Source organism: Anolis carolinensis, unplaced genomic scaffold (genome assembly GCF_035594765.1).
Source record: "Anolis carolinensis isolate JA03-04 unplaced genomic scaffold, rAnoCar3.1.pri scaffold_9, whole genome shotgun sequence".
Classification (NCBI taxonomy): Eukaryota; Metazoa; Chordata; class Lepidosauria; order Squamata; family Dactyloidae; genus Anolis; species Anolis carolinensis.
The window spans coordinates 18,557,438-18,582,939 of NW_026943820.1; the positions used below are offsets into that span (position 1 = coordinate 18,557,438).

Below are 25,502 nucleotides of genomic sequence, written 5' to 3' on the forward strand. Positions count from 1 at the left end.
AACTTCTTAAGACTGCAGTGCAGATCCAGAAGCATGGAACTCACAAAACAAGCAACCTGTCCAAACTATAGTGTACTACCTTATTAGAGGGATTTCCACAAGTATATAACAATCTGAAGCAGGCCAAGAAAACGCAACCGATGTTTACATTTCCAGAAAGAGAATTTAACCTGCTTCTCCCTTCCTGCCAAAACAACTCACTGTGCACTTTGACCTAATTAGGGTTTGCATAGGAGGCTGCTCATCTCTGTTGACAAATTGCGCCACAGCCATTCAGAATGCTGTCACCCAAACAGGAGCATCTCAGGACAGACTACTTCCCATTTTAGCCAAGCACAGCAGATTTAACACATGCAGATGAACAATGCTGCAGGCTGGAGAGGAGGAGAAGCACAGCACACAAGGAGTGGCATTCTAACAACCAGACTGCTAGTGTGAGGGGAAACAAAGTATTTGCTTGTTAAAATAAGACAATGAGATACTACAAAGGCATATACTTATCTCTTTCAAAATTAACAGCAAGCTCTGTCAGAAAAAGTTTGCCAATAAAACTTTCTTGGTTCTCCACAGTAAGGGAGAAAATCTCTCTCCAATCAAACAATGTAGAAGACAGCTAAAAGGGGTTGCAGCATCATATCTGAATATAAGTATCCCCGCTTGGGTATTAATCACAGTTCCCAAGTGATGTATATCTGGTGTTAATCCGAAATGGCTTGTTTAGTTTCACTTGTAAGCCATGCTGCTTCCAGGAGTCAAAGACCCTCCCCCACATCCTGCTGCCCTTGGCACGTGGACCGGAGTGGACCAGCAAGTCCTTGAGATATGGTTAGGGCTGCAGACTTATCTTCTGCTAGTGTTCTACCAGGGCCACTATTCATTTTGGTGAGTATCTTTCATTCTGATGACAGGACAAAGGGGGGACAACAACAATATAATGCAAGTGCTATCTTCTTTAAACAAGGCAGTGTGGCTGTATCAGGAAGTGGAGACAGAAATGAGGTCCCTTGACCGAATTGCCTCTAGGATGTGCTTCAGCATTTCCACATCGAAGCAATGCTTCCTGATGAATCGGTTCATAACCCTGAGATTCAGGGTGGCTTTCCATTTTCCATGGGCGTGAGATATAGGATAGCGACATCTCATAAACTCTCTGTGAGGGTGGCACAGGCTCGATTGCCCCCATCTCAATAGGTGTTCAATGGCTTCCATACACTTGAACTTCAACAAAGGAATGAAGATCTTGTGTGGCCTGCACAGAAATTCTATTCTACCTAAGTAATAATAACCCAGATCCAGACTGCAAGTTCTGGGGAGAGGTCCTAGCTACTCAGGCATGAGGTCCCATTACTCATGGTCTCATGTGCATCCCTGTTATGGCCAGCCTCCTCGGTCCCTGGTCTGTTTTGTGATGGGGGATAGTGGCACGAAGGCATGACTACTTGCAGAGTTTTCCCTTTTCCTGGCTGCTCCTGTGCTTCTACAGTGGGGCTCATCCTGTTAGGCATGTTTCCTGAGTTCCTGCCCCTCATTAGTTCATGGGGAGTGGGGTTTTATCCTCAAACTGGGAGTTCCCTTCTCTGACTTCGGCATCCTTTTACTTGTTTTGCTCTGACTCTATGCTCCCAGAAAACAAGGAAGGGTGGAAGGGCCAGGTAAGGGTGATAGGCCCAGTTACATAAGATTCAAGTTAAGGAAAGGGAACACTTTTTTTTTTACACCAGAACCAATAGGTTTGCACAATAAAGAAAAAAGAGGAACTGGGGTGACTGCAGCGATGAGTGGAAAGATTTCCAAAACACAACCTGTTTTGTCTTATTCTAGCAGTAGGCTGGAATAAGGCTAACCTTCTAAGACTGCTCTCCCCCGTGGAAACACAAGAAAGTCTTTCTACATCCTGTCTGGTTGAGAAAGTGCCTTAGAATATGGTGAGGTATCCCCTGGAGGTTTTTAAACAAAGACTGGATGGCAGTATGTCAGGAGGGCTTTGATTGTGTGTTCCTACATGGCAGAGACTTGCAATATATGGCCCTCATGGCTTCTTCCAACTCTATGATTCTCTGGGGCTGGATGAACAACCATAATGGAATGCAAGGGCAAAATCTAGCTCCATACCCTCTGCACTGGCCTAACCAGTTCTAGTCTTTAATTATCCTTCCGTCATGACGCAACCTGAATCAGAACATTTAATCCTGCTTCCTAACAAGACTAGCTCTGCTTCTAGATCACAGATTTTGCTTAATATCTTACCAATGCAAAATATAATATTAATGGAGGGATGTTAGAATCTATCTGTCAGGTAAAGGCCCATATTTTTCAAGTGTCAGATATTTACAAGGCATCTCTGAAGCAACAGAAAAAGTATTCGCCATATGTAAGTGTTAGTAAACATATAGGATCAGTATGGGCTGCTGTTTCTTTAAGCCCATTTCTAAAACCTTCAGGCACAGAGACGACTTACAAAACAGAATATGAGCTAGAAAGCCTATGGAATCTTAAAGCTTACTTATGGCAACAGTGAAGGAAAAATTGTTCTGCATCACTGAGGGTGTGGGGCTGTTGGGTTTTGTTGGGATTTTTTTTTTGTACTGTCAGCTTTTTAAAAAAAGTCTATCATTCTCAGAAAAAATCAAGAATATCAAGAAACCTGTAACCCGTTGTGATCAGTTTGCATGACCCCAGCAGATAAAACTGTATCTGTGCTGACTTGTCTGTCATATCTGATAACAGGTTCAGTGACACAACTGTGCCCCCTTTTTTTCTCTAACCGGATATTTTTCAGGTTGTCTATGCCAAAGATATGGACAGACGCTATGGACAAATGAGACCTTCGACTTGTGCACTAGAATCTTGCTCATTTTGGCTGATAAAAGCAACCTGGGTTAGGGAGGAACTGGCTATCTTGGGAGTTTATGCCACTGTACAATTCCATCTTGCTTGAGGTTGGTGAGATATTTGCTGGAAAATTTCCCCTTGAACTACACCCCTTGCCCATCATCCTGGGTAATTTACCTGGGCACAACCTTGTGTGGAGACGTATCAGCATTACAGGAATCTAAATATTATGTATCACACATCTCTTTAGATCTGACTTCAGGCTTGATTTCAGGATAATATTCTGCTGAATGATTGACTCACAGAACTGGTCCTTGGACTGCCCATCAATTTAAGATACACAAATTATGCACACTTACTACTGTAAGTACAAGTAAACATGCTACTTTATTCTCCCTTGTTTTTGTTTCATTGCAGAATGTTTACCCTTAACTGCAAACTAAAGCTGGAACTAGGAAGTTGGACAGTTGCCCAGTTTGAAATAGGAAAAGTCAGATGAGGCAAATGTCAGCTTGCTTACCTAGGCTGTGACCATTCTTTGTGTAAAAGCAGGTATTGTTGATGAGATTCACACAACAGCCAATCACATCGCCAGTAGTGAACGTGGGGCCATAGGGCTGCCCTGTCCCTGATGAGCAGAAGGAGTGTCCATCATCACCGTGGTAGCCATAGGAATGCTTATCCCAACCTAAAGAGGACAGAACATCAAGGGCAAGTTGAAAGGATGAATGTGATGAAAGCAGGGACAAGAATAGTGGAATGCAAAAACAGGAAATGCATACTACTAGTACAATGTCACAGGATACCCTCTTAAAAGGCACAGCTATATACAGTTGCAGATAACATTTTAGAGTATTATTGGTAGATAGAAGATTGCTGAAACACAGGAGAGTGACATCTAATAAACTCTCATAGACTCAAGCAAACTCTGGAAGATATGCCAAAAACAATGTCTTACAGTGTTTAACATTTTGGAAGAAAAAGGTTAGTCACAGCTGCTGAAATGCTTTTTATCAAATACTTGATTACAATTTTCAGGATGTATATGCAGGTTCTAGTCACATAAAAATTAAATATATCTGAGGATATCAACTGAATACAAAATCAGGGAAATATACACAGAATTATTTCTGGTAAAGAATTACAATTATATAGAAATGGCATTGGGGGCGTCTACAAATTGAATGTACATCTCTATGATGGCATTAACTCAAAATCTACTGAGAGCATTAATAAAGAAAAAGGGAGCTATTAACACCTCCTTATTAACAATATGAACATAATTTTGAAAGTAATCCCCCACTGTAAACAAGAAGCATTTTGATTTTCCTTATTTCACTTTAAAGCAATAATTGTCAAATAGACTGTTCTGATTGGATTAGAAAAAGTACATGAAGTAAGCAATCTCTGACACCTCTTATTCAGTTATCACCCTGCTTCTTGGTATAATGTGGCTAATATATATTACTGTTGTATTGGCTTTTTTGTATAACAATTTCCCTTCCGGGGTTGTTGTATGTCTTTCGGGCTGTGTGGCCATGTTCCAGAAGCATTCTCTCCTGACGTTTCGCCCACATCTATGGCAGGCATCCTCAGAGGTTGTGAGGTATGGAGAAAACTAAGCAAAGAGGTTAATATATATCTGTGGAAAGTCTAGGGTGAGAGAGGTCAGTGTGAATGTTGTGTAGTTAATCACTTTAATTAGCATTGAAAAGCTTATCTGCTGTCTTCTTCCTGCCTCTGGGGCATCCTTTGTTTAGAGTCGTTAACTGCCCTTGGTTGATTCATGTCTGGAAATCCTCTGTTTTCAGAGTATTGCTTTTTATTTACTGTTCTGATTTTTGAGTTTTTTAATACTGGTAGCTAGATTTTGTTCATTTTCATGGTTTCTTCCTTTCTGTTGAAGTTGTCCACATGCTTGTGGATTTCAATGGCCATATAAAAGCTGAAAGAATAATCTACTGAATGTTCCAGGTTTGGGAGGAATTGTATACACATATGAATATGACATATTCTAGCTGCCACTTTCTGTATTGTGATTGTTCTAAAGAGCCTAAAACAGTTTCTCTCAACTGTGGTCCTAAGCATATGAAAATGATTAATTCAGCACACTATCAGGAAATGATATGTCCTAAAGTGAATTGATTTCTAGGAATAAAATGCAGAATCAATGTACAATCATGACAGATTGCAACAGATGAGGTTCAGTTGAGCGTCACCTGACAAATTCCATTGGAGAGTTGGAAGAAACCACACGGGCCATCCAGTCCAGGCGAAGAAACGTGCTTATCTTTATCAAACCAACATTCATTGCACAAGGTATGACTAGTAAAACAAACAAAATTTACCTTCCCTAACACTTAACATGGATTATTTTTGAGCACAATGCTTGAGATAAAAACCAGGAATGCCTTTACAATTCTATTTAAAGAACTTGCTATTTTGACTGGATTCAAGATATTCTCAGAGGGCCTAAAGACACCAGATCCTATCTGATCTTGAAAGCTAAGCAGGATCAGTCCTGGTTAGTACTGGGATAGGAGATTGTCTATGAACACCAAGTACGATAGTTTATTTTTCAGACAAAGGAACAGGCAAAAACATCTAGCTTACCGAAAAAAACTCTATGAAATTCATGGGTTGTCCTACATTGAAAGGCAACTTGAAGACATACACACACAAGATATTCTGCATCAAGCAAGGTTTACTGACTGCCACACATTCTATAAAAAGCGCCTTAAGTCTTATACAGACAAGATGAGGGGCCCTCTACATATATACCCTACAAGAATTCCTCCTAAAGCTACCAATGCTTGGAATGCTTCACTGAAACAAAATGTTGCCCAGCAATGGAGCATTATGAGAATGGTTTTTTAGTCATGTCTGCAGATGGAAGGTTTATACATGATGAGAAACCTTACCTTATGGTGGTCCCCTAAAACTCCTCATAGTAGATGTGTAAATAAGACATCAACAGCAAAATCTATGGTACCTCAAAAGAAACAGTAAAATCTATGGTACCTCAAATGAAATGTGAAAGCAGTAACATAAAAGCAGCACCGAGTTATACATTTTTGTCCAGTAGATGAGGTTCAAAAAAGAATCTGAACATTTTGCTAGAGATCAGATATAGCAGCCAGAGAATTTCATGCATACAAGCGTCAACAACTTTCAACTTAAGGCAGCTGTAAATTCAAGATATAAATGTTCATATAGAAACTGACCCAGAATTTAAACAAGAGATACTACCATGAGAGCATGCTACACATGCATTCCATCGTTTTGCAACATCCCTAACCATGGTTTATGGCTTAGCTTCAAACGCAGATTGCATGCTTTTGCTAAAGAAAGACCAGCCGTGGGAGAAACAAGCACATGAAATAGAAGAGCTTTTGTAAGAACATTGTTTTAAGGGGGGGGGGGGGGCTAGACTATAAGTTTACTTTTCTCCAGACAGCATGGCCACTCTTAGGGAGATGCTGGAATGTATTTTTTTTTTCCTAATAGGCAGGTGCTAACATAGCACAAGATCTCAGTTTTTCTTCCTTTCTTCTCATTCTATGTCTACCTGGTATGTGTTTGAGAAACAAGGAAAGAGAGAGAAAGTGCACAAAAGTGTCATTAAGCACGTGTTTTTAAGGAGAGAGAAAAATGTCTAAGTGAGATGAAATAACTGCTAGTTTCCTCTGGTGCCTTCAGCACTTTTTTGATTCTTGCTGCCTGCCAAGAAACATATCCGGAATACATAAGTACTTGCATCCCATTGGAAGGTTGATGGATCCTGAAAGGATATATTTCAGTGGCTGCAGAAAAGGCCTCTTTGCTTTAATAGAAGTCCCTTGTAGTTACAAAACTAGCTGTTGTCAAGCTTCCAGAAAGTTTATGTTTGGTTCCATGCTACAGACAATTTTTTTCCATCTCTCTTTCCCTTTTAATGTAAACCATAGATTACAGTCAAGGAGGAACTGAAGCATCATATTACACTAAACACAGACAGATCATCATGGACTAAATATATTTCGCTGTTCCACAGGCACTCATGGGTGAGTAAAGAAGCCAGATCCCACTCCATGAGGAAAGCTACCCAAATAACCCCATGCTACACGTTCAGAACAAAGAGTCCTGGCAATATAAATCCAAAACCATGAGGAAATTGCTTTGTGTTCCCTAAGCAACAATTCATCTCCTGGATTTCCCCTGAGGAATTAAATTCCATCTGCTTACGCTGAAGCTAGTTTATGTATGGTTAAATCTATGTAATGAAAAGCGGAATTTGGCATACCATATGGCAGCTTGAGTGATGTTATTTCTCTTTTACAAGCGGCAAATCCCAGAGCAGTTCTACAGTTATGTCATCTTGGCAAAAGGAAAAAGGTTTCCTTCTTGCTTAAAAAAAATGAACTGCAAAACACCACTCCAAAATCTCGTAGAGTCTACGTATAGCTTCTAATAATCTTGCCCAGGCACATGATAATATAAGCATATATTTTTGATCTGTCATACTACCCCAAGTATTGTCAACATCTTTGTCTAGAATGACTCAGAGGATATACACCAAACATATCCATCTAAAAACAACTTCTCCCTTCTTAATTCAGAGTGAAAAGACATAGAGTGACCTACTTCATTCTGAAAGCCACAAGCTTGCAATCATCTAATTTAAGAAAGATGAACAACACCAGACATTTGCAACAGTAGTTTCTGCAGTGAACACCCATATGACAACTCAGCAAGGAATCCCCAGCACTTTCTGGGCCTGCTTGACCACCACACCCTTTTGGAAGTTATCTTGAACCACCTATCCACCAATGTCCTCTGGATCCTGAATTGCTCTCATTTTCAAATCAGTACCAGGAAAACAGGATACATAATTTGATAAATAAACCAGCAGTACATTTTTAGAGATAAAATATAGAGTCGGTCTCCTTCAAAATCCAATTCACAATGGGTACAATTGCTGCTTTCTATCACTACCTAAAGTGGCTGGGAATAAATTCTCTGACCAGGGAATTTCTGTTGTGGTAGAAAGGAGGTGACTATACAGACAGTACTTAAAACACCATTTCCCACCCTAGTGCTCTCCAGATATTTTGTGCTACAACTCCCAAACTGTCTGAATGCTAGCCAGGTGTTGCGACTAATCATTAGTTTGACTGTTCAGTGATGGGGTATTATTGTTCAGCATAATTTTGAAAGACAGTATTAAAAGCCTAATAATATGGAAGTGCTATCTTCACAACATCTTCTTCACACAAATCCCAATGTCTAGTTCCATTATCATCATGGAGAAAAGACCCAGATAAAATGAACCTGAGAATAGTACCCTCAGATTGTTTTGGAATACAACCTCTGCATTTCCTCACTGAACCAGCTTCAGCTGCTGGGAATTGTAAGCCATAGCATCTGGGGAATGCTAGGTCAGGGACATGCCTAGTCCTGAAACATTTTGAAGAAGAAATCAGCCTTCACATGACTTAGATGGAAACAGAAACGATACTAGGATACCTATCTGTACTAAATACTGCATTCACCTTTCAACAGATTAGGTGACAGTCCGTAGTTGAACAAAACTAAACTATAACAAAAGACACATCGCATGTTTCAGATGAAATAGGTAGATGGTTCACGATAGTATTGCAGCTGTTGTTGAACTGCAATTCCGGACACTACTAATCAGCATATGAGAATGAATGCTGGAAGCTATATAATGGCTATGTAACCCCTCACTCCTAGTTTACAAGAATAACAGTAAAAAAAACCAAAAGTTTCAAGTTCAAGTATCAACAAAGAAAAAGGCTAAAACTTATAACATTCAAGACAATTTGTTTTTGGAGCAATTTCCACATATCCTTAGGCTCAAAAGCATCACATTTACTGCAACAAGACAAGAAGATCAGATCTAGTTATGGAAACTAAATTTTGGCTCAGAAAAGATTTCTCCAACAATACGCAGCCCCAGAATCCATATATGGCAGGCAGATTTTCCTTCCCCTGCCCTGAGAATTGCATGACATCAGTGTAATGATGATAAGTACAGCATGGAGACAGCTCCAACAATTCTTAACAGTGACTCACCAGGAAGTCTGTTCATGTTGACACCTTGGGCCGAGAGTCCTATCCCCATGTACCTTCAAACAAACAGAATTCTGTTAGTTTATCAAACAGGGAATCAATCAAGTAACACCACATAGTGCTGCTCTTCCATACTGGAAGCAAATATAAACAGAAGAAAGTCAAAGTTATTAGTAAGTGGAACTTGTGGTCAGATTCCCTCCAGAGTCAAACAGAAATGCCTTGGGCACCTGGCCAGGCAGCAACTGGGATAGTCACTAACCTGCTTGCTTTCTTTAAAAAGCAAAATAACAACATACAACATGTCCTTAAACTATTGAGTATGCAAACAATTTCTAATTTTGTTAGTTGCTTCTAAGCATTCAGATATAAAAAATCTGTGTGTCAGAATTGCCTAAGAATTCTGTTCAATGACAAGCACAATTCATCTTAAACTTGGCTCTGTTACACCTCAATTTAGAATCATCACACACCAATCTGGAAAATGCACCTTTACAGAAGCCCTGCATGGGCGATTTGTCTTCATCAGCACACAAGATACATCCTTCTTCAGTGACTAAGCAAGCTGCACTGTCTGCCAGATAGATCGTTTGAATTATCTCTAACTAGCAGGAGTGATCTCTGTTACTGCCACCCAGGGCTTACATAGCTGTTAGCATTTTTATGCTGTAATGTTTGACTGTAAAGCTTTGTGGTTCTACTGATGGTTCAAGTCTAGGAAAAGGAATGGGTAGTTTCCAAGTGCCACTGCAAAGAATGTTTTGCCATAGACATGTAAGTCCTTGCTCCAAAAGGTCTTCAAAAGTGGAGCTATGTTTTAAATTTTAATCTTACATTTAATTCCCTGCCCATTTTAGACCAGGGCTTCTAAACGAGGGAGTCTATGGAGAATTCTGTGAGAGCGAGATAGGGGTTTACAAAAGGTCGTGATTGAAAACAAACCCTATCTGCACTGATTGCTAAACACGTAAGTTGGGGATCTGCACCGCCCCCCCCCCCGCCCCCCCGTTTTGCACAGACCTTCTAGCACTACACTCTCATAAGGAAGAAGAAAAGCAAGGAAGGCCAGCCAGTTGTTCTATTGATGCTCACAAGGTGAACAGATGCAAACAGGCAGCCTTCTAGTCCTCCTTCGTCCCTCTCTCCCAGCAGGGCTTGAAGAGCTCCCCATATGTCCCCTTCATCCTCATTGGTCACAGGGCAAGGAGGAAGGCCAGCCAGCCAGCTTAGAGGGTGGCTGCTCAATCGCATCTCCCAAGGTGACTGAATGTAAAGGTAGCAATAACTGAGCAGCTGGCTCGCTCCCTGGCCTTCCTTCCTTTGCTTCTTATATGTGAGAGTGCATTATTTATCACTGTGAAGTCAGAACCCCTGGGCCTGTCTTGGCTGAGGAAAGAATGTCCGTCTTCTTTCTCAGTCAGAAAGCACAAACCAGAGGTGGAGGTGGCAAGCCCAATAGGGAAACAAGTCATCCAGGAACACCTGGCCTGGCCGCTCTAAATGAATTCAAGTCTCCAGGGCCGGATCAACTACACCCAAGAGCACTGAAGGAACTAGCGGAAGTTATTTCGGAACCACTAGCAATCATTTTTTAGAGTTCTTGGAGAACAGGAGAAGTCCCAGCAGTTTGGAGGAGGGCGAATGTGGTCCCTATCTTCAAGAAGGGGGAAAAGGACGATCCAAACAATTACTGTCCGGTTAGCCTCACGTCGATACCAGGCAAGATTCTGGAAAAGATCATTAAGGAAGTGGTCTGCAAACACTTAGAAACAAATGCAGTCATTGCTAATAGTCAACACGGATTTACCAAAAACAAATCATGCCAGACTAATCTGACCTCTTTTTTTATAAGAGTTACAAGCTAGGTAGATGCGGGGAATGTCGTGGATGTAGCCTATCTGGATTTCAGTAAGGCCTTCGACAAGGTCCCCCATGACCTTCTGGCAAACTGTGATGGTTCATGGGCCATGTAGTCCTGTTCCTAGTGCTGTTGTGACAGATGAAGAGGAAAACTTGGGTTTTCCACCACTTCAGCCAGAAAAGGAACTATCTCAGCCAGAAATGGAGCCTTTGCACCTGCAGGAGGTTTGTATTCCAGAAGTCTGTCAAACAAGCCCTGAGCCAAAATCTCCCCCGTTTTCTCGCCATGATTTTTGTAAACAACAGAGGGGAGTCGAACAGGCGTCTCGCAGGAGTGCTAGGATAGCTGCTAAGCATTCAGCTGATTAAGCCTGCTTTCCATGGGAAACTTTAAGGAGTCATGCATCTGGACTCAGAGAATAGCTTTCGTTTCTGGTTCTCCAGAGAACTGCTCTTTGGCGGGAAAACGGGACCCTATTTAGGTGTTTTACCCACAAAGGGATCTTGCGGAGTCAATTCGTCAGCTACCGGAGTAGCGTGTGTGGACAGCTACTCCCGCTTCCAAGCCTTTGTTCCTGATTCCAAGCCTTCGTTTTCAGCCTTGTTTGCCCCACGGATCTTGCCTTGCTTTCCAGGACTCAGCCTTGCCTTGTTTCCCGGACCTTGCCAAGTAATTACCACGGATCTTGTTCTTGTTCCTCGTTTTCTTGTTGCCTTGAACCAAGCCTTGTTTTTCCAAGAACCAAGTTGCTTCCTAGCCTCGCTCTAGTTTCATGGACTAAAGGACCTTGTCATCTCCCCTCACTTTGCTTGGCAAAGTGAGTGTTTCGGTTATTGGATTACAACTTTGGACCTTAATATTTCATATTGGACATTGCTTCTTTGGACTAATTTTGCCCTTTCCTGAAAGGTCTACTTCTGGACTATTTTCTACACTTGTTTTTATTAACTTTATATATTCCTTCAATAAAGATATTAGATAGATTCTGGCCTCTGTGTATGGTTATTGGTGCTCTGCAGCCTGGGTCCTGACACAAACAAGCTAGTCAAATGTGAGCTAGGCAAAACTACAGTTAGGTGGATCTGTAATTGGTTAAGCGAACAAATCCAAAGAGTGCTGACTAATGTGTCTTCTTCATCCTGGAACCGTCCTGGGTCCGGTTCTGTTCAACATCTTTATTAACGACTTAGACGAAGGGTTAGAAGGCACGATCATCAAGTTTGCAGGCGACACCAAACTGGGAGGGAAAGCTAACACTCCAGAAGACAGGAGCAGAATTCAAAACGATCTTGACAGATTAGAGAGATGGGCCGAAACTAACAAAATGAAGTTCAACAGGGACAAATGCAAGATACTTCACTTCAGTAGAAAAAATGAAATGCAAAGATACAGAATGGGGGATGCGGGGCTCGACAGCAGTATGTGTGAAAAAGATCTTGGAGTCCTCGTGGACAACAAGTTAAACATGAGCCTACAATGTGATGCAACAGCGAAAAAAGCCTATGGGATTCTGGCCTGCATAAATAGGAGTATAGCGTCTAGATCCAGGGAAGTCATGCTACCCCTCTATTCTGCCTTGGTCAGACCACACCTGGAATACTGTGTCCAATTTTGGGCACCGCAGTTGAAGGGAGATGTTGACAAGCTGGAAAGCATCCAGAGGAGGGTGAATAAAATGATCAAGGGTCTGGAGAACAAGCCCTATGAGGAGCGGCTTAAAGAGCTGGGCATGTTTAGCCCACAGAAGAGAAGGCTGAGAGGAGACATGATAGCCATGTACAAATACGTGAGGGGAAGTCATAGGGAGGAGGGAGCAAGCTTGTTTGCTGCTGTCCTGCAGACTAGGACGCAGAATAATGGCTTCAAACTACAGGAAAGGTGATTCCACCTGAATATTAGGAAGAACTTCCTCACTGCGAGAGCTGTTTGGCAGTGGAACTCTCTGCCCCGGAGTGTGGTGGAGGCTCCTTCTTTGGATGATATATTTGGTTGGCTACTGTACCAAGCAGGTGACTGGAAGCAATAGCGGTAATGAGGAGTGAGACCCCTATCTTACTTATCTCGTGACTGGTGAGGATGGAAGGGGTGCACTGGGAGTTTGCCAAGCATTGCTAGAAGGGAAGGAAGGATCGGGTACTGATGCTGGCTCCCTTGCTGCCTTACTTGAGGAAAGCGCGAGGAACGACAATGGCCAACTGCAGCAGCTATGGCAGTACTGATCCTGTGGATATGGGGTTTGTATTGTAATTCTCATGTAGGGGATCCTGACAGAAAAGCTCATGTAGGGGATCCTACAGAAAAGCTAGTCTAACTACTGGTAATTATATTACTCTGGCTAACATGAAGTTCTGTAACAATAGGCATAACAGTCCTGTTCCCGTTTCCTCAGACATCAATCTCGCTGTGTACAGCAGTAAGTGTGCTTAGGATTATGCTCTGAGATCAGTTTTGAAATATATATCAATAGCCTATTAAGTTCTTAGGTGACTTGTTTATACTACAGGGCCCAAGTGATTGCTTTAATACATTGCTTAGAAAACAGAGACAAAAACACAAACTACCCAAACAGGCCACACAAGATATTTGCTTTAAATACCAAATACTGCTTTAAAAGACTGAGAGTCCGGTAAAATAAAAAGTTGAGATGCTCAATTCAGCGCAAGAAGCATAGAACACTCAGAACATATGTACATCTCATTGCAATAGAATAAAAAATAAAAAATACAAGTCATACATTTAGGATTGGTGATATTTTTGATCAGAATAGTAATAACATGTCATTTGCTTGGGGTCTTAAATATGAAAGAAACAGTCACAAGGCCTGAAGCTCAATGAATTGTGGAGGCACGAGTCCAAATTTTATATGAAACCCCTTAAAGAGAAGTTATTTCTAAACAGCCAAAATGAATATTCTCAAAGGCTTTTTATTTTTTCCTTGTTTTGCTATCTTTCCATTTTGTCAACATTTTCATGCTAATTTTTCTGGAGAAGTATGTCTTTTCCATTGTATTACCGTAAGAGGTGACAAATCTTTTTGCAGTGCTGATTAGTACTCTTTTAAAATCCCAACGTTAATCAAGAAGGAAGGATACACATGTATGTTATTTCACACACAACTAGTCTTTTCAAATAGGACCCCCTTGTCAAGAATAAGAGTCTTTATTGAGTTTGTTTAACATGGTAAGAATATCTGACAAATTGTCAGGAAAGAGAACAGCAGTGCTGCAAATAGTAGGTCATGAAATTGATATTAAGCTTATCAATTTAATGACCTATATGGGAATAAATATATCAGCTTCTAAAGAAGAGAGCACAACAGCCAATCATTGTTACTGTAACTGTCTCATTACTGTTTTTTAATGAAAACAATTCTTACATATCTGGATGGTCCCAATCCAATTACTAGACCAGGGGTCCCCATACGAAGGCCTGCAGGCCAGATGCGGTCCTCCAAGGTAATTTACTCCCACCCTAAACTTTTAGACTTTAGGTCGCCCTAAGTCTGAAACAACTTGAAGACATACAATAACAATCCTAATTAACTTGTCTATCTCATCAGCCAAAAATAGGACCACACTTCCCAATGAAATACTGGTAAGTTTATGTTAGTTAAAATTGTTCTTCACTTTAAATATTGTATTGCTCTTTTATGTTTTTGTGCACTACAAATAAGATACATGCAGTATGCATACGAATTCATTTGTGAGTTTTTAAAACTATAGTCCGGCCCCCCAACAGTCTGAGGGACCATGTAGCCCTCTGCTTAAACATTGTTGAATGGTAAATCAACACTAACATAAACCCTATGGTTTCAATAGATCTATTCCAATAGGGTCGAGCAATTAGATTTAGGCCATTGAGTTCCAATGCGTGCTGTGGCAGTAAAAAAGAAATGGTTTCCACCCACAATAGGAAATTCTTTCTTTATATGTTAGCATCTCACACATGGAGATTGCCAAAGACCTGGGTGCCAAGACACAGTAACTGCTGCTCTCTCTCAATGTGAGAAAAATTAAAACGTTGCCCAATGAGTACCAACACCAATCTCTATTAGCCACGAGGAGATGGAACACATCCCAACCCTTGTTTTATACAACCACGGTTTCAAAGTATTTTATAAATATAAGTCGTTCATATGAAAGAATCCAAGCACTTTATAAACATTGCAGAAATGAAGCATGAGTTGTGACAGTTACACAGATCATAATATTAATAGCTCACCCTCTTCTAAAGAATAGCAGTTCTCACAGACTGGCATAAACACTCCCTTAGCACAAGGCTATTTCTAGGTACAACAAACTAAGAAAACTATCCAGTCATGCTGTGCCACACAGCTTTATATAGAAGTCTTATTAAGCTATCTCACTCCCAAGAATACCACGGGACAGGGTTTGTGATAGAAAGTTTTTACTCTTTCCATTGAGAGATTATCACTAACAGACTTGACAAGGCAACCACAGCAACACTAGTAAAGCACTTAGTAAAATTAGAAAGCTAAACAATAATTGCAAATACCTATTTATATGACAATGCTAGAACTTTATATGAACTTTTATGTGTTCCTACTTTTAAAAAACCACCCCACAACCCAGAAAATAAACATACCAGTTTTACGATTATTGCATGAAAAGACATACATAGTGCTTAAAAATAAGTTCATTATTATCAAATCAACTGTCTCCTGTCACCAAATTTGAAATAAGCACTGTGGTATATATTGATTTGTACGTTGCAGATAGTGGGCACTTTGCTGGCATGAACCCATTATTCTGTAAAGCTCATTCCATAATCATCCACCATTGAAGTTCAGAAGACAGGTTTTCAGCTATAAAGACCAAACTCCTTAGAGACTTTTCTTGCTTAAGAAATTAATCTACAGAATACTGGTACCTGTTATTATTTTCTAAGTTTGCCCTTGGCATTATTGTCAAGAGTCAGACGCCAATTAGCGAACAAAAATAGAGTTTATTCAGCAGATAAGCCAAAAAGTAATGTTAACACAGAAACAAAACCTTGAAACACTTCACTATCAGTGCTTCAAGAGCAGTTCAAACAAAAATGTAATTCAGCAACACAAGCAGGTAAAAACAAAGCTAAACAAACTTAGTGCAAACTGCACTTTCTGAGTCCAAGCCCTGCTAGCCGGCTCTGTAGTTTTCAAAGGAACAGTTCCCAAAAGAAAACACCAAATTGGTCAGGAAACAAACAAACTAAGAATGCAGTAGACTGCTTCCACAATGTGGATAAAGCCGAAGACTCCAAAAGGATGGTGAAAAGACGTCGTCCGGGATTCCAAGGTCAGGAGATAACAGCGGTGTCCAAAGAGCAAGCCAGGAGTCAAAAGCCGATAGTAGTCATCAATCACAGGGCGAAGGCAGTAGCAAGGTCAAATTCTGATCCAAGGTCTGAAGAGGGTGCAGTCATCCAAAACAGGTCCACGATAAGACACAGCAAGAGCCAAGCTAGGTGATAACAGCAGATTCAAATCATAGTCCAAGTCCAGTCTTCATGGAAACACAGAGATCCCAATGGCGCCTCAGCAACACCTTGCCAAACGCAAAGTGCAGTGGCCAAACATTCCCATTTTATTCCCCTTCCTCCTGGGTGACCAAACACTCACACCCAAACACCAGGTGTCCCAAATCTACTCAGAGTCTGAGCTCCACACAGCTAGAGCTCGTGGATCTGGAGTACCTAGCAATTCGTCGGAGTCCCAATCATCCTGCCCACACTTAGCCCCATGAACACTTAAAGAACCATCCTCCCTTCTCCAAGCATCCCAATTGGGATCAGCTCCTGCAGAAACCCCAGGTTCAGAAATATCCATAGACCCAAAATCCCCAGACATCTCCGGTGGCTGTGCCCATTCAGTGCCCGCTTCCCCAGCCACCACCTGTTCCTCAGCATCCATCTCCCCATCTGAATCTTCCTCAGAAGATCCCCCATATAGCTCTCTAAGTCGCTTCCTGCGCAACTCCTCCAGTGAACCCTCATTACGAGGGTTTTTTCTTCCTCTTCGAATTCCATCCCCATCAACCATAATCCCTGTCAGGACCCAGGCTGCAGAGCACCAATAACCATGCGCAGAGACCAGATTCTATCTAATATCTTTATTAAGGAATTATATAAAGTCAATAAAAACAAGTGAAGAATATAGTTCAGAAGCAGACCTTTCAGGAAAGGCCAAATATAGTCCAGGAAAATAATGTCCAATATAAGATATTAGAGTTCAAAGTTATAATCCATTAACCGAAACACACACTTTGCCAAGCAATAGTGTGGGGAGATGACAAGGTCTTATAGTCCATTGAAGCTTGACAACAAGGCTGGAACATAAGCTTGATTCTTGGCTGGATCAAAGACTTGAAACGTGGCAACTTGAAGCATGAAACAAGGTCCGTGGCAAAACGTGAGACAAGGCAAGACTTGAAACTAGATCCGGGAAGCAGGGAACAAGGAATACGAAGTCCACACACGATCTCTCTCTCAAGCTGATCAATTGACTCCGCAAGGTTCCCCTTGCGGCAAAACCCCTATATAGGGTCTTGTTTTCCCGCCAACAGAACACTTTCCCTGGAGAACAAGAAGCGAGACCCAACTCTGTCCAGATGCATGACTCCTTAGAATTTCCCAAGGGAAGCAGACCTAATCAGCTAGTTGTTTGGCAGCGATTCTGAGACTCCGGCGATTAGCCTCCCTGACTCCTCTATCTCTATTATAATTGTCCTTTCAGGAAAACGGGGGAGAATTCTGCCCAAGGCTTGTTTGGTTAACTTCCTGAGGACAAACATCCTCCAGGTGGAGAGGCTCCGATTCAAGCTGAACCGGTGGAAATCCCATGTTTTCCTCCTCGTCTGCCACAATAGCACTAGGAACGGGACTACAAGGCCCATGAGACATCACAATCCCCGAAGGCGCAGTCACAACAATTATTCATTACATTTCAAAGAAATACTAAGTGAGGTCCTCAGGCTATCCTGAACAATACCTTATTTTAAAACATATGTCAAATGAAGTGATGAATATAATTCCTAAAAATCCATTTAACACGGGAATGGCATCTCTAAAAATTGTTACTTTTCTTTTTAAAGGCATGCTGTCTCAATTTTAGCTGGATTTTAGCCCTCATTCTTTGAAGTACTACAGTAACCTGCATGTGTCCCCCTCCCACAAGGCTATCGTTCAACCCTACAAATTTCCATATGCTTCCTAAACACCAAAAATTGGGTGGAAATGGCTAACAATGCCTCCAACAAGCCTGGTATGTTAGGGGAACAGGTGTGTCAAAAACTCACAAATATGGCAAAATAACAGCAAATAGTCTAGTGGTTTGAAGGGCCTAGGGGACCGAACTATTTGGAAGAAAAAATACTCCCCCCCCCCCCATTTTTAGGTGGGGAAAAAATGGGGAATGTGGCCTTTGATGGTCTCACTGAGGAAACAACACAAACCCCCACTTCGGGAAATTGTCCTCATACTACAAATATCAACCATTATTTATGTTCCCATGTTGACAACAAACTGAATGTTTCTCCTTTTTATATTAAAACAAATATTCTTTCTACGTTGCAAAGGAAATTACATAGATAATTATTAGGAAAGAAAAATAATATTACATGCATATGCTTTAGTTAAGCTGCCCTAAAATATGATCTCTATAGCAAGACTCATAGTGCCCATATTTATTATACTAACACTTTTTGAACATTTCCTGAATACACCTGTCAGAGTTAAATGATAACAGATTTATCTATTCTTCTCTCTTGTATCAGACCATTTGTGAGAAATAGTTAAAATTCAACCTCTGCTCATTGGACATATGCAAAGATATTTGCCATAAATTTGGACTGGATGGCCCATGAGATCTCTTCCAACTCTACTATTCTATGATTCTATGATTCTATAAGAATTTAACGTTATTGGAGAGTAAACCTGAGTTAGTTCAAGACTACTGAATCACATAATTGGAAGAAACACCAAATGCATTTAGTTCAGTGCAGGCAGGAATGCACAACTAGAACATCCATGACAGCGGATCATCTAACCATTGTTTATACGCTTTCAGTAAAGAAAAAATATTTGGGGTAGCAATGTTGACCATGCCAGATATTGAAAAACATTTTTGTATTTCAATAAATAAAATTTCTGTAGTAGTCTGTTTTACTGCCCGCTTACCATCAGGAAGTTCTTCATAGGAATTTCCTTGACCCATTTAGTTAGTACATCACAAAGACAAGTACATGAATTATGATATCACACAGAAAAGCTATTTTACTCCATTAGCAATATTAGAGACTCTGGCTTGTTTAAATCTGAGATGATTTGGATTAATTGACCAATGAGGGAAAAATATTTCATCACGAACATGAAATATTGTCAAGAGGAATGACTAATTCCCCGAAGGTATGGAACCAACATTTCACACAAAAGTACAGTGGCTTCTGATTTTAGTTGCCCAGTTAAAAGGATGAATAAACATGAGTATATATAAGCAAAACAAGTGATTTCTGAACATAAATAGACTATGTGCCACAGGAATTTATGCTTTATTACATGTTTTCCAGAATCTTGTGAAGTGATGACATGAAGTACATTCCAACATGGAGGATAACTATCAATAACCCATATTTTGTTTGCCTGGTGAAATTAATAAATGGATCCAGTTTAAACCAGGAATTTAAATCAAGAGTATAAACAGCAATTAGTTGTTGTTCCAAGATCAAGCATCTCAGTTTCTGAACAGTACTCTCTACTTTTCCACAAATGATCAACAAATCTCTCAGTGACATCTACCTAGGAATTTCACATCTGTGTTTTGAATGCAGGAAAAACAGAAGATTGTTATTGTATTTACTACTGTTTTTCCAAAAAGAGCCTAATTGAGAATTAAGAGTCAGTACTGCTGGGCACTTGTCATGGCCTGTTCAAGAGATTCAGTGTCAGTTCTGCACTTCAATTCATTTGTCTTCTCAAAGCATCCAAAAAGCAATACGAGTGAGGAGAGTGACAGCACAATTCACAATTTTGTTTTTCCTCGAGGCAACTGAAGTGAATCATCCCAGGGAAGTGAGTAACCTAACAGGCAGAGAAGACACTAGCCAGAAGTTGCCAAACCCACTAAGAGCACTTTGCCAAACAGCTTTATCTATACTACAGAACAAAAATATTCAAAAGATTTCAGAAGATATAAAACAGGAACTGACAGCCTCCGTGCCACTATCACCTGTGTCCACCCACAGATCTTACCATTGCCTGTATACCTGCCACTGAGCTGCCAATTTAAAGCATCAAACCAAAAATATGGCTTTCAAATATTTTAAAGATCAAGTTATTTGCTTTAGAGATTTATTCAATAATATTACCATAATCAAAACCATAACTTCATCAAAATATAATCCAACCAAGTAAAGATATCAGAGTTAACAACTGCTCTTCATTGTATGGATGTCAGATGAGTTCTATATATGGCCTTCTTTTAACACTCAAAGTTTTCTTCTCTCAAAACCCCCACTTTTACTCCAATAGGTCAGCATAAATACCAAATTTCTAGTCTAGTCATTATCAAAATCACTCACGCTAAAATAAGAAGTTTGGAGACAATAAGATTAATCAAAATCTTTTCACAAGGATGATCAAACTGCAATCTTTCTCCTATGGACTGAGGAATATGGATATGCAGTTCTCACTATCTGATACATTTTACTGATCATCGACACTCTTGTCTGCAGAAGCACCAAGCACAAGCTACCTCTATCATTTGTTTTGAGAAACTAGTAGCAGGGAACTACAATAAATAAATAACAGCTCAGTTACACTCAGTTCTGTGGGTGATTTTTCTCCTATAGACACTGTCATGTTTGATTTCCTTCTCAACACACTAAACAAGCCACACTGGAATGTTGACATGTAAGCTTGGTATAATTACACAACAGCCAGCAAAGAGGGCAACATTATAAGGATGCTTCATCTCAATATAGATTACTAGGTTGGCATTTGATGACAGGAAGTCAAACTGGTTTTTTAAAATTTGAACTAGAGCTGAATAGGAATCCTAAGTTGTATTTTACCAACTGAAACCCAGAGAAACACGTATATGTGTTTCAAATTTAAACTGTCAGTCTCTATTTTAAAATTAAACTGAAACAATAGGCTAAGCTATAGAGATCAACAATGCTTTGCCTTAGATCAAACTTGCCGAAACTTCCCAGCCTAGTTTAAGTGCAAGCACTGGAGCAAACTTCCTGGAAAACAAAACAAGGAAATTGCCAAAGGTGGACTAAAAGCACGTACTTACCCATCTCTCCCTTTACTGACTATCTTCACTTCAAAATAATAAATACCACAGGCTGCAGGAATGGGATGAGTAGCCCTGACTGAGGCAGCATCCTTGTGATTTTTCCCATGTCCTGGAAAAAAAGAAAAGGGTGTTTGAGAACACAAACCCTTTTATCACATTTCATCAATTGTAAGATACTATCAGTTCTAAGATGTACCTTAATTTCAGCAACACCATCAAAATATATATATGTTACACCTGCAATTCTAAGATGCAGCCCATTACTTGAGATGTTTATATAGGGAAAAGTGCATATTAGAACTGAAGAAATACAGTATTTCTCCATGAGTTATCAGACTAGAAAAGGAAAGAGCAAGAACAAGAATAATTTCCCATGGAAATGCAGAAATAGATGCTTCTCTGCTTAAAATAATGGGCCCCTACACTGCCTCTCTCTTTGTAAAGAAAAGAGAGAAAACACTGACCCCAATCTGATGACCAACAGACAAGCTATTGCAGTTTCCATGGGAAGAAAGAAGCAATGGTATAAACCCAAATCAAGCTGGGTATAAACCAAAACAAACTTTCAGCTCTTGCACAGGCCTCACAACGTTTCCTCACAGCTCTCAAAAAAGAGCAACGCTTCATAATTCAACAAATAAGATAAAGCACCTGCGTCAAACTCAATGCCCACAGCCTGAATTCAGCCTGTAATGTCATTTTATGTGGCCCTTTCATATGCCAGACTAAAACACCTGTATTCTTCAATAGACATCTTTATCAGAGCTGATGGGAGTTGTGATATGGCTGCAGTTTGTCCTGTTTAGTCAGAATAGTGGGTTTTTTATTTGATGTCTGACGTTAAAATGCCCTCTAACCTTTCCCCAACCTCAGAGCCACAAATGTCATTGGTCTGAATTCCTATTATCCCCAGTCCACATGGCGGATATTCAAAAGTGATGTGAGTTGTTGTTCAACAACATCTGAGGACCCAAACTGGTTAAAAACTAAAGAGACTGACCACTATCTGGATATAGACTGAATCTCTCTGTATCCAAGGATTCTCCATCAATGGATTCAATGGCCCTTTGAAGGCAACTATAAGGTTAATATGGATCTCGATGAAAATGAGTTTGACAGCCCTGGATACCAAAACACATGGTAGAAAGATCAATACACAGCAGCCACAGAGTACAAGTCCAAAACTCATAATTGACAGTTGACTCGGTAGGCCTGCCGGGAAAGATGGATCTTTAATTAGGTCTTAAATTTAGACAGCTTGTTTAGCTTTTGTAGCTCTTCCAGCAGGTCATTCCACAGTCTTCTGTTGAAGCCAATGAAAATGTTCTGGCTGGTTGGAGAAAGCATCTCCCTAAAGGGCCATGGATTGTGCAGGAGAATGCAATTCTGTAGGCAACTTGGACTCAAACCATGAAAGACCGTGCACCCATGCACTGGTAACCTTAAGGTTGAACTTCTGCAATGCGCATTACATTGGGCTATCTTTGTACCAAGTTTGGAAACTTCAGTTGGTTCAAAATACCGCAGCCTAATTGGTTACAAGAACATCTAGGAGTGAGCACATTACACCTATCCTAATGTCACTCCCCTGGCTGTCAATTAGTTTCCAGGAAAAATACAAGGTGTTGGGTGCATGGTTTGGGTCCAGGTTACCTTCAGGATCACTTTCTCCTGTACAATCCACCACGAACCCTTAGGTCCTCTGGGGAGCCTCTGCTCCAGCCTCCCAGAATCTGACTGGTGACCACCACTCAGAGGACCTTTTCATCGGCAGCCTGAAGACTTTAGAATGACCTGCTGGTAAAGCTCCGACAGCTAAATCAGCTAAATTTAAAAATCATCAAAAGACACATCTCTTCTGGCAGGCCTACCCAGACAGTTTTTAACTAAGAATCTTAAACTCATGTCCTTTGTTTGATGTCTTTTTTGTGTACTTTAATATACATTTTATAGAAATGCAGTTTTAATGTGCATCTTTTATAGAAATATATATTTGTTAAATTTTTGCATTGTTCGTGTTTTTTATCATGTTGTAACTTACCTCAAGCCCCAGGAAAAGGCGGGTAAGAAATAAAATTATTATTATTATTATTATTATTATTATTGGCTTTAAAGGTAACCAATTTATTGTTGGTTTATTGACTACAATTTATTGTTGTGTTTCTATTAGTTATTTCATTTTGATTGAGGTGTTTTATGTACATCCTTGTACGCTGTTATTTTATGTTATTCGGTGAGACTGAAAGGGGGCCGGGCTGTGGCGCAGGCTGTTGAGCAACCAGTTGCAGCCAGCTGCAACAAATCACTCTGACCAAGAGGTCATGAGTTCGAGGCCAGCTCGGAGCACCGCATTTGTCTTGTCTTTGTTCTATAATAAATAATAATAATCTTTATTTATACCCCGCCACCATCTCCCCAACGGGGACTCGGGGCAGCTTACATGGGGCCATGCCCAGAACGATACAATATAACAAAATATAAATAAAACAAGAAATCATAACACATTAAACAATACTATATATATATATATATACACACACACACACATTACAGTAAACAAAATCAAAAGAACAGTAGAACAATAAAACCAGGGCGGGCCACATGAACACTAAGATAAAACTCGGGGTGAGAAAGGAAGTAAGAGTAAAAACCACAGAGAACAGGGTTATAGAGTGGTGGGGCAATCTGGAGGACAGATATTGGAGGAGAACAGCAAAAAGGGATATATGTAGCAATTACTCTCCAAAAGCACAGCGGAAGAGTCATGTTTTCAGGTCTTTCTTAAAGGCTGCTAGTGTGTGCTATGTTAAGGCATTGAATGTTTGCCTTATATGTGTAATGTGATCCTCCCTGAGTCCCCTTCGGGGTGAGAAGGGTGGAATATAAATACTGTAAATAAATAAAAATAAATAAAGCAGGGCCTCCCTGGAAAATCTTAATCTCCGTGGTGGTTCATAGCAGGAGATGCGTTCGGACAGGTAAACTGGGCCGGGGCCGTTTAGGGCTTTATAGGCCCAAGCCAGCACTTTGAATTGTGCTAGGTATCTAACTGGCAGCCAATGGAACTGACGCAACACGGGAGTTGTGTGCTCCCTGTACGTCGCCCCAATTATTAACCTGGCTACCTCTGTTTGGACTATTTGAAGCCTCCGAACAGTCTTCAAAGGCAACCCCACATAGAGCGCGGTGCAGTAGTCTATCCTAGATTTACTGGACTGGTGTGGTGGTTAAGTACAGAGGTGTTCTCGTTCTGGGATACAACAGCCCGGGCTCTTAATGGCAAGTGACCAAGGCCCCGCAGCAGGCTCCTCTCCTTCTCCCCACCTCAAGCCCAACATCCCCGCACCGTCACTATGGCGACCCGGCTGCGTTCTTCCCCAAAGAAGGGCGACACTTCGAGGCTCCTTCCCGTCTCTCTCCCTCCCTCCCTCTCCGCCCTACCTTTGTAGTGAACGCGCAGGTTGCCCTGGGAGAGGCCGATGTAGTTGTACTTGTCCTTGGGGCTCCAGGCGCGCGGGAGCGGCGTCTCGGCCAGGTTGACGGCGGGGTAGAGGCGGCGGAGGCGCTGGCTCAGCTCCTGCTCCTCCGGGGCCAGCGGCGAGGGCGGCGGGGGCGGCGGAGGGGCCAAGCCCGAGTCTCCCCCTGGGAAGCTGGTGGCACCCACGTCCGCCATCTTGGATCCACTGTTGTGTCAGCAGGAGAGAAGCAAAACTCGTCTCCCCGACTGGCCAATGGGAGGCGGGCTCGGCCACAATGGGGCCGAAAGGCACTCTGGGAAAGCGGGTTCGCTCGCCTATTGGCGCCCAGCGCGTCTCGAGCGGCGCTGGACTACAAGTCCCGAAGGGTACCGCGCGAGAGAGGGCTAACGCAACACGTCACGACGCACGCCGAAACAAACAGTCCCCTCAGAAAACTCACAGCAACCCAGTCTCCTCAGAAGTCTGTGGCCGAAGCAGGCGAGTGGAGGAGGTTTTTCGCCTGGGGAGAAGGAAGAAGCGTGGCTATAGGGCAGGCATAGGCAAACGTCGGCCCATCAGGTGTTTTGGACTTCAGTTCCCACAATTCCTAGACTGGGTGGCTGTGAGTTTTCCGGGCTGTATGCCCATGTTCCAGAAGCATTCTCTCCTGGCGTTTCGCCCACATCTGTGGCATGCATCCTCGGAGTTTGTGACGTCTGTGGGAAACTAAAGTGGAGTTTGTGTCCAGGGTGGGAGAAAGAACTCTTGTCTGTTGGAGGCAAGTCTGAATGTTGCAGTTGGCCACCTTGATTAGCATTGAATGGCCTTGCAGCTTCAAAACCTGGCTGCTTCCTGCCTGGGAGATGTGAGCTGTCCCTGATTGTTTCTTGTCCAACAAAGGATTCCCCCCAGGCAGGAAGCAGCCAGGCTTTCAAGCTGCAAGGCCATTCAGTGTTAACCAAGCTGGCCAGTTGCAACATTC

At 41.4% G+C, this 25,502-nt stretch overlaps 1 protein-coding gene and 1 long non-coding RNA gene across 3 annotated transcripts in view; one reads left to right on the forward strand and one right to left on the reverse strand.

Annotated features, from left to right (window-relative positions):
- ranbp10 (RAN binding protein 10) overlaps positions 1–24,765 on the reverse strand; it is a 42,260-nt gene extending 17,495 nt beyond the window's left edge. The window contains exons 1-4 of one of the 2 annotated variants that reach the window (XM_003225355.4): positions 24,504–24,765; positions 21,060–21,171; positions 8,908–8,960; positions 3,353–3,520 (exon numbers count right to left, since the gene is read on the reverse strand). In XM_003225355.4, the coding sequence (XP_003225403.1) occupies positions 3,353–3,520; positions 8,908–8,960; positions 21,060–21,171; positions 24,504–24,735 (565 nt within the window). In that variant the 5' untranslated portion in view covers positions 24,736–24,765. Of the gene's footprint in view, positions 1–3,352; positions 3,521–8,907; positions 8,961–21,059; positions 21,172–24,503 lie in introns of those variants that run through there. The other variant, XM_016996219.2, reaches the window with a different exon arrangement.
- LOC134293692 (uncharacterized) lies at positions 3,519–7,113 on the forward strand. Its single transcript, XR_010000655.1, has 3 exons — positions 3,519–3,816; positions 5,020–5,151; positions 6,780–7,113. It is a non-coding gene; the product is annotated as an uncharacterized LOC134293692 (long non-coding RNA).
- Positions 24,766–25,502: the final 737 nt, after the last annotated feature.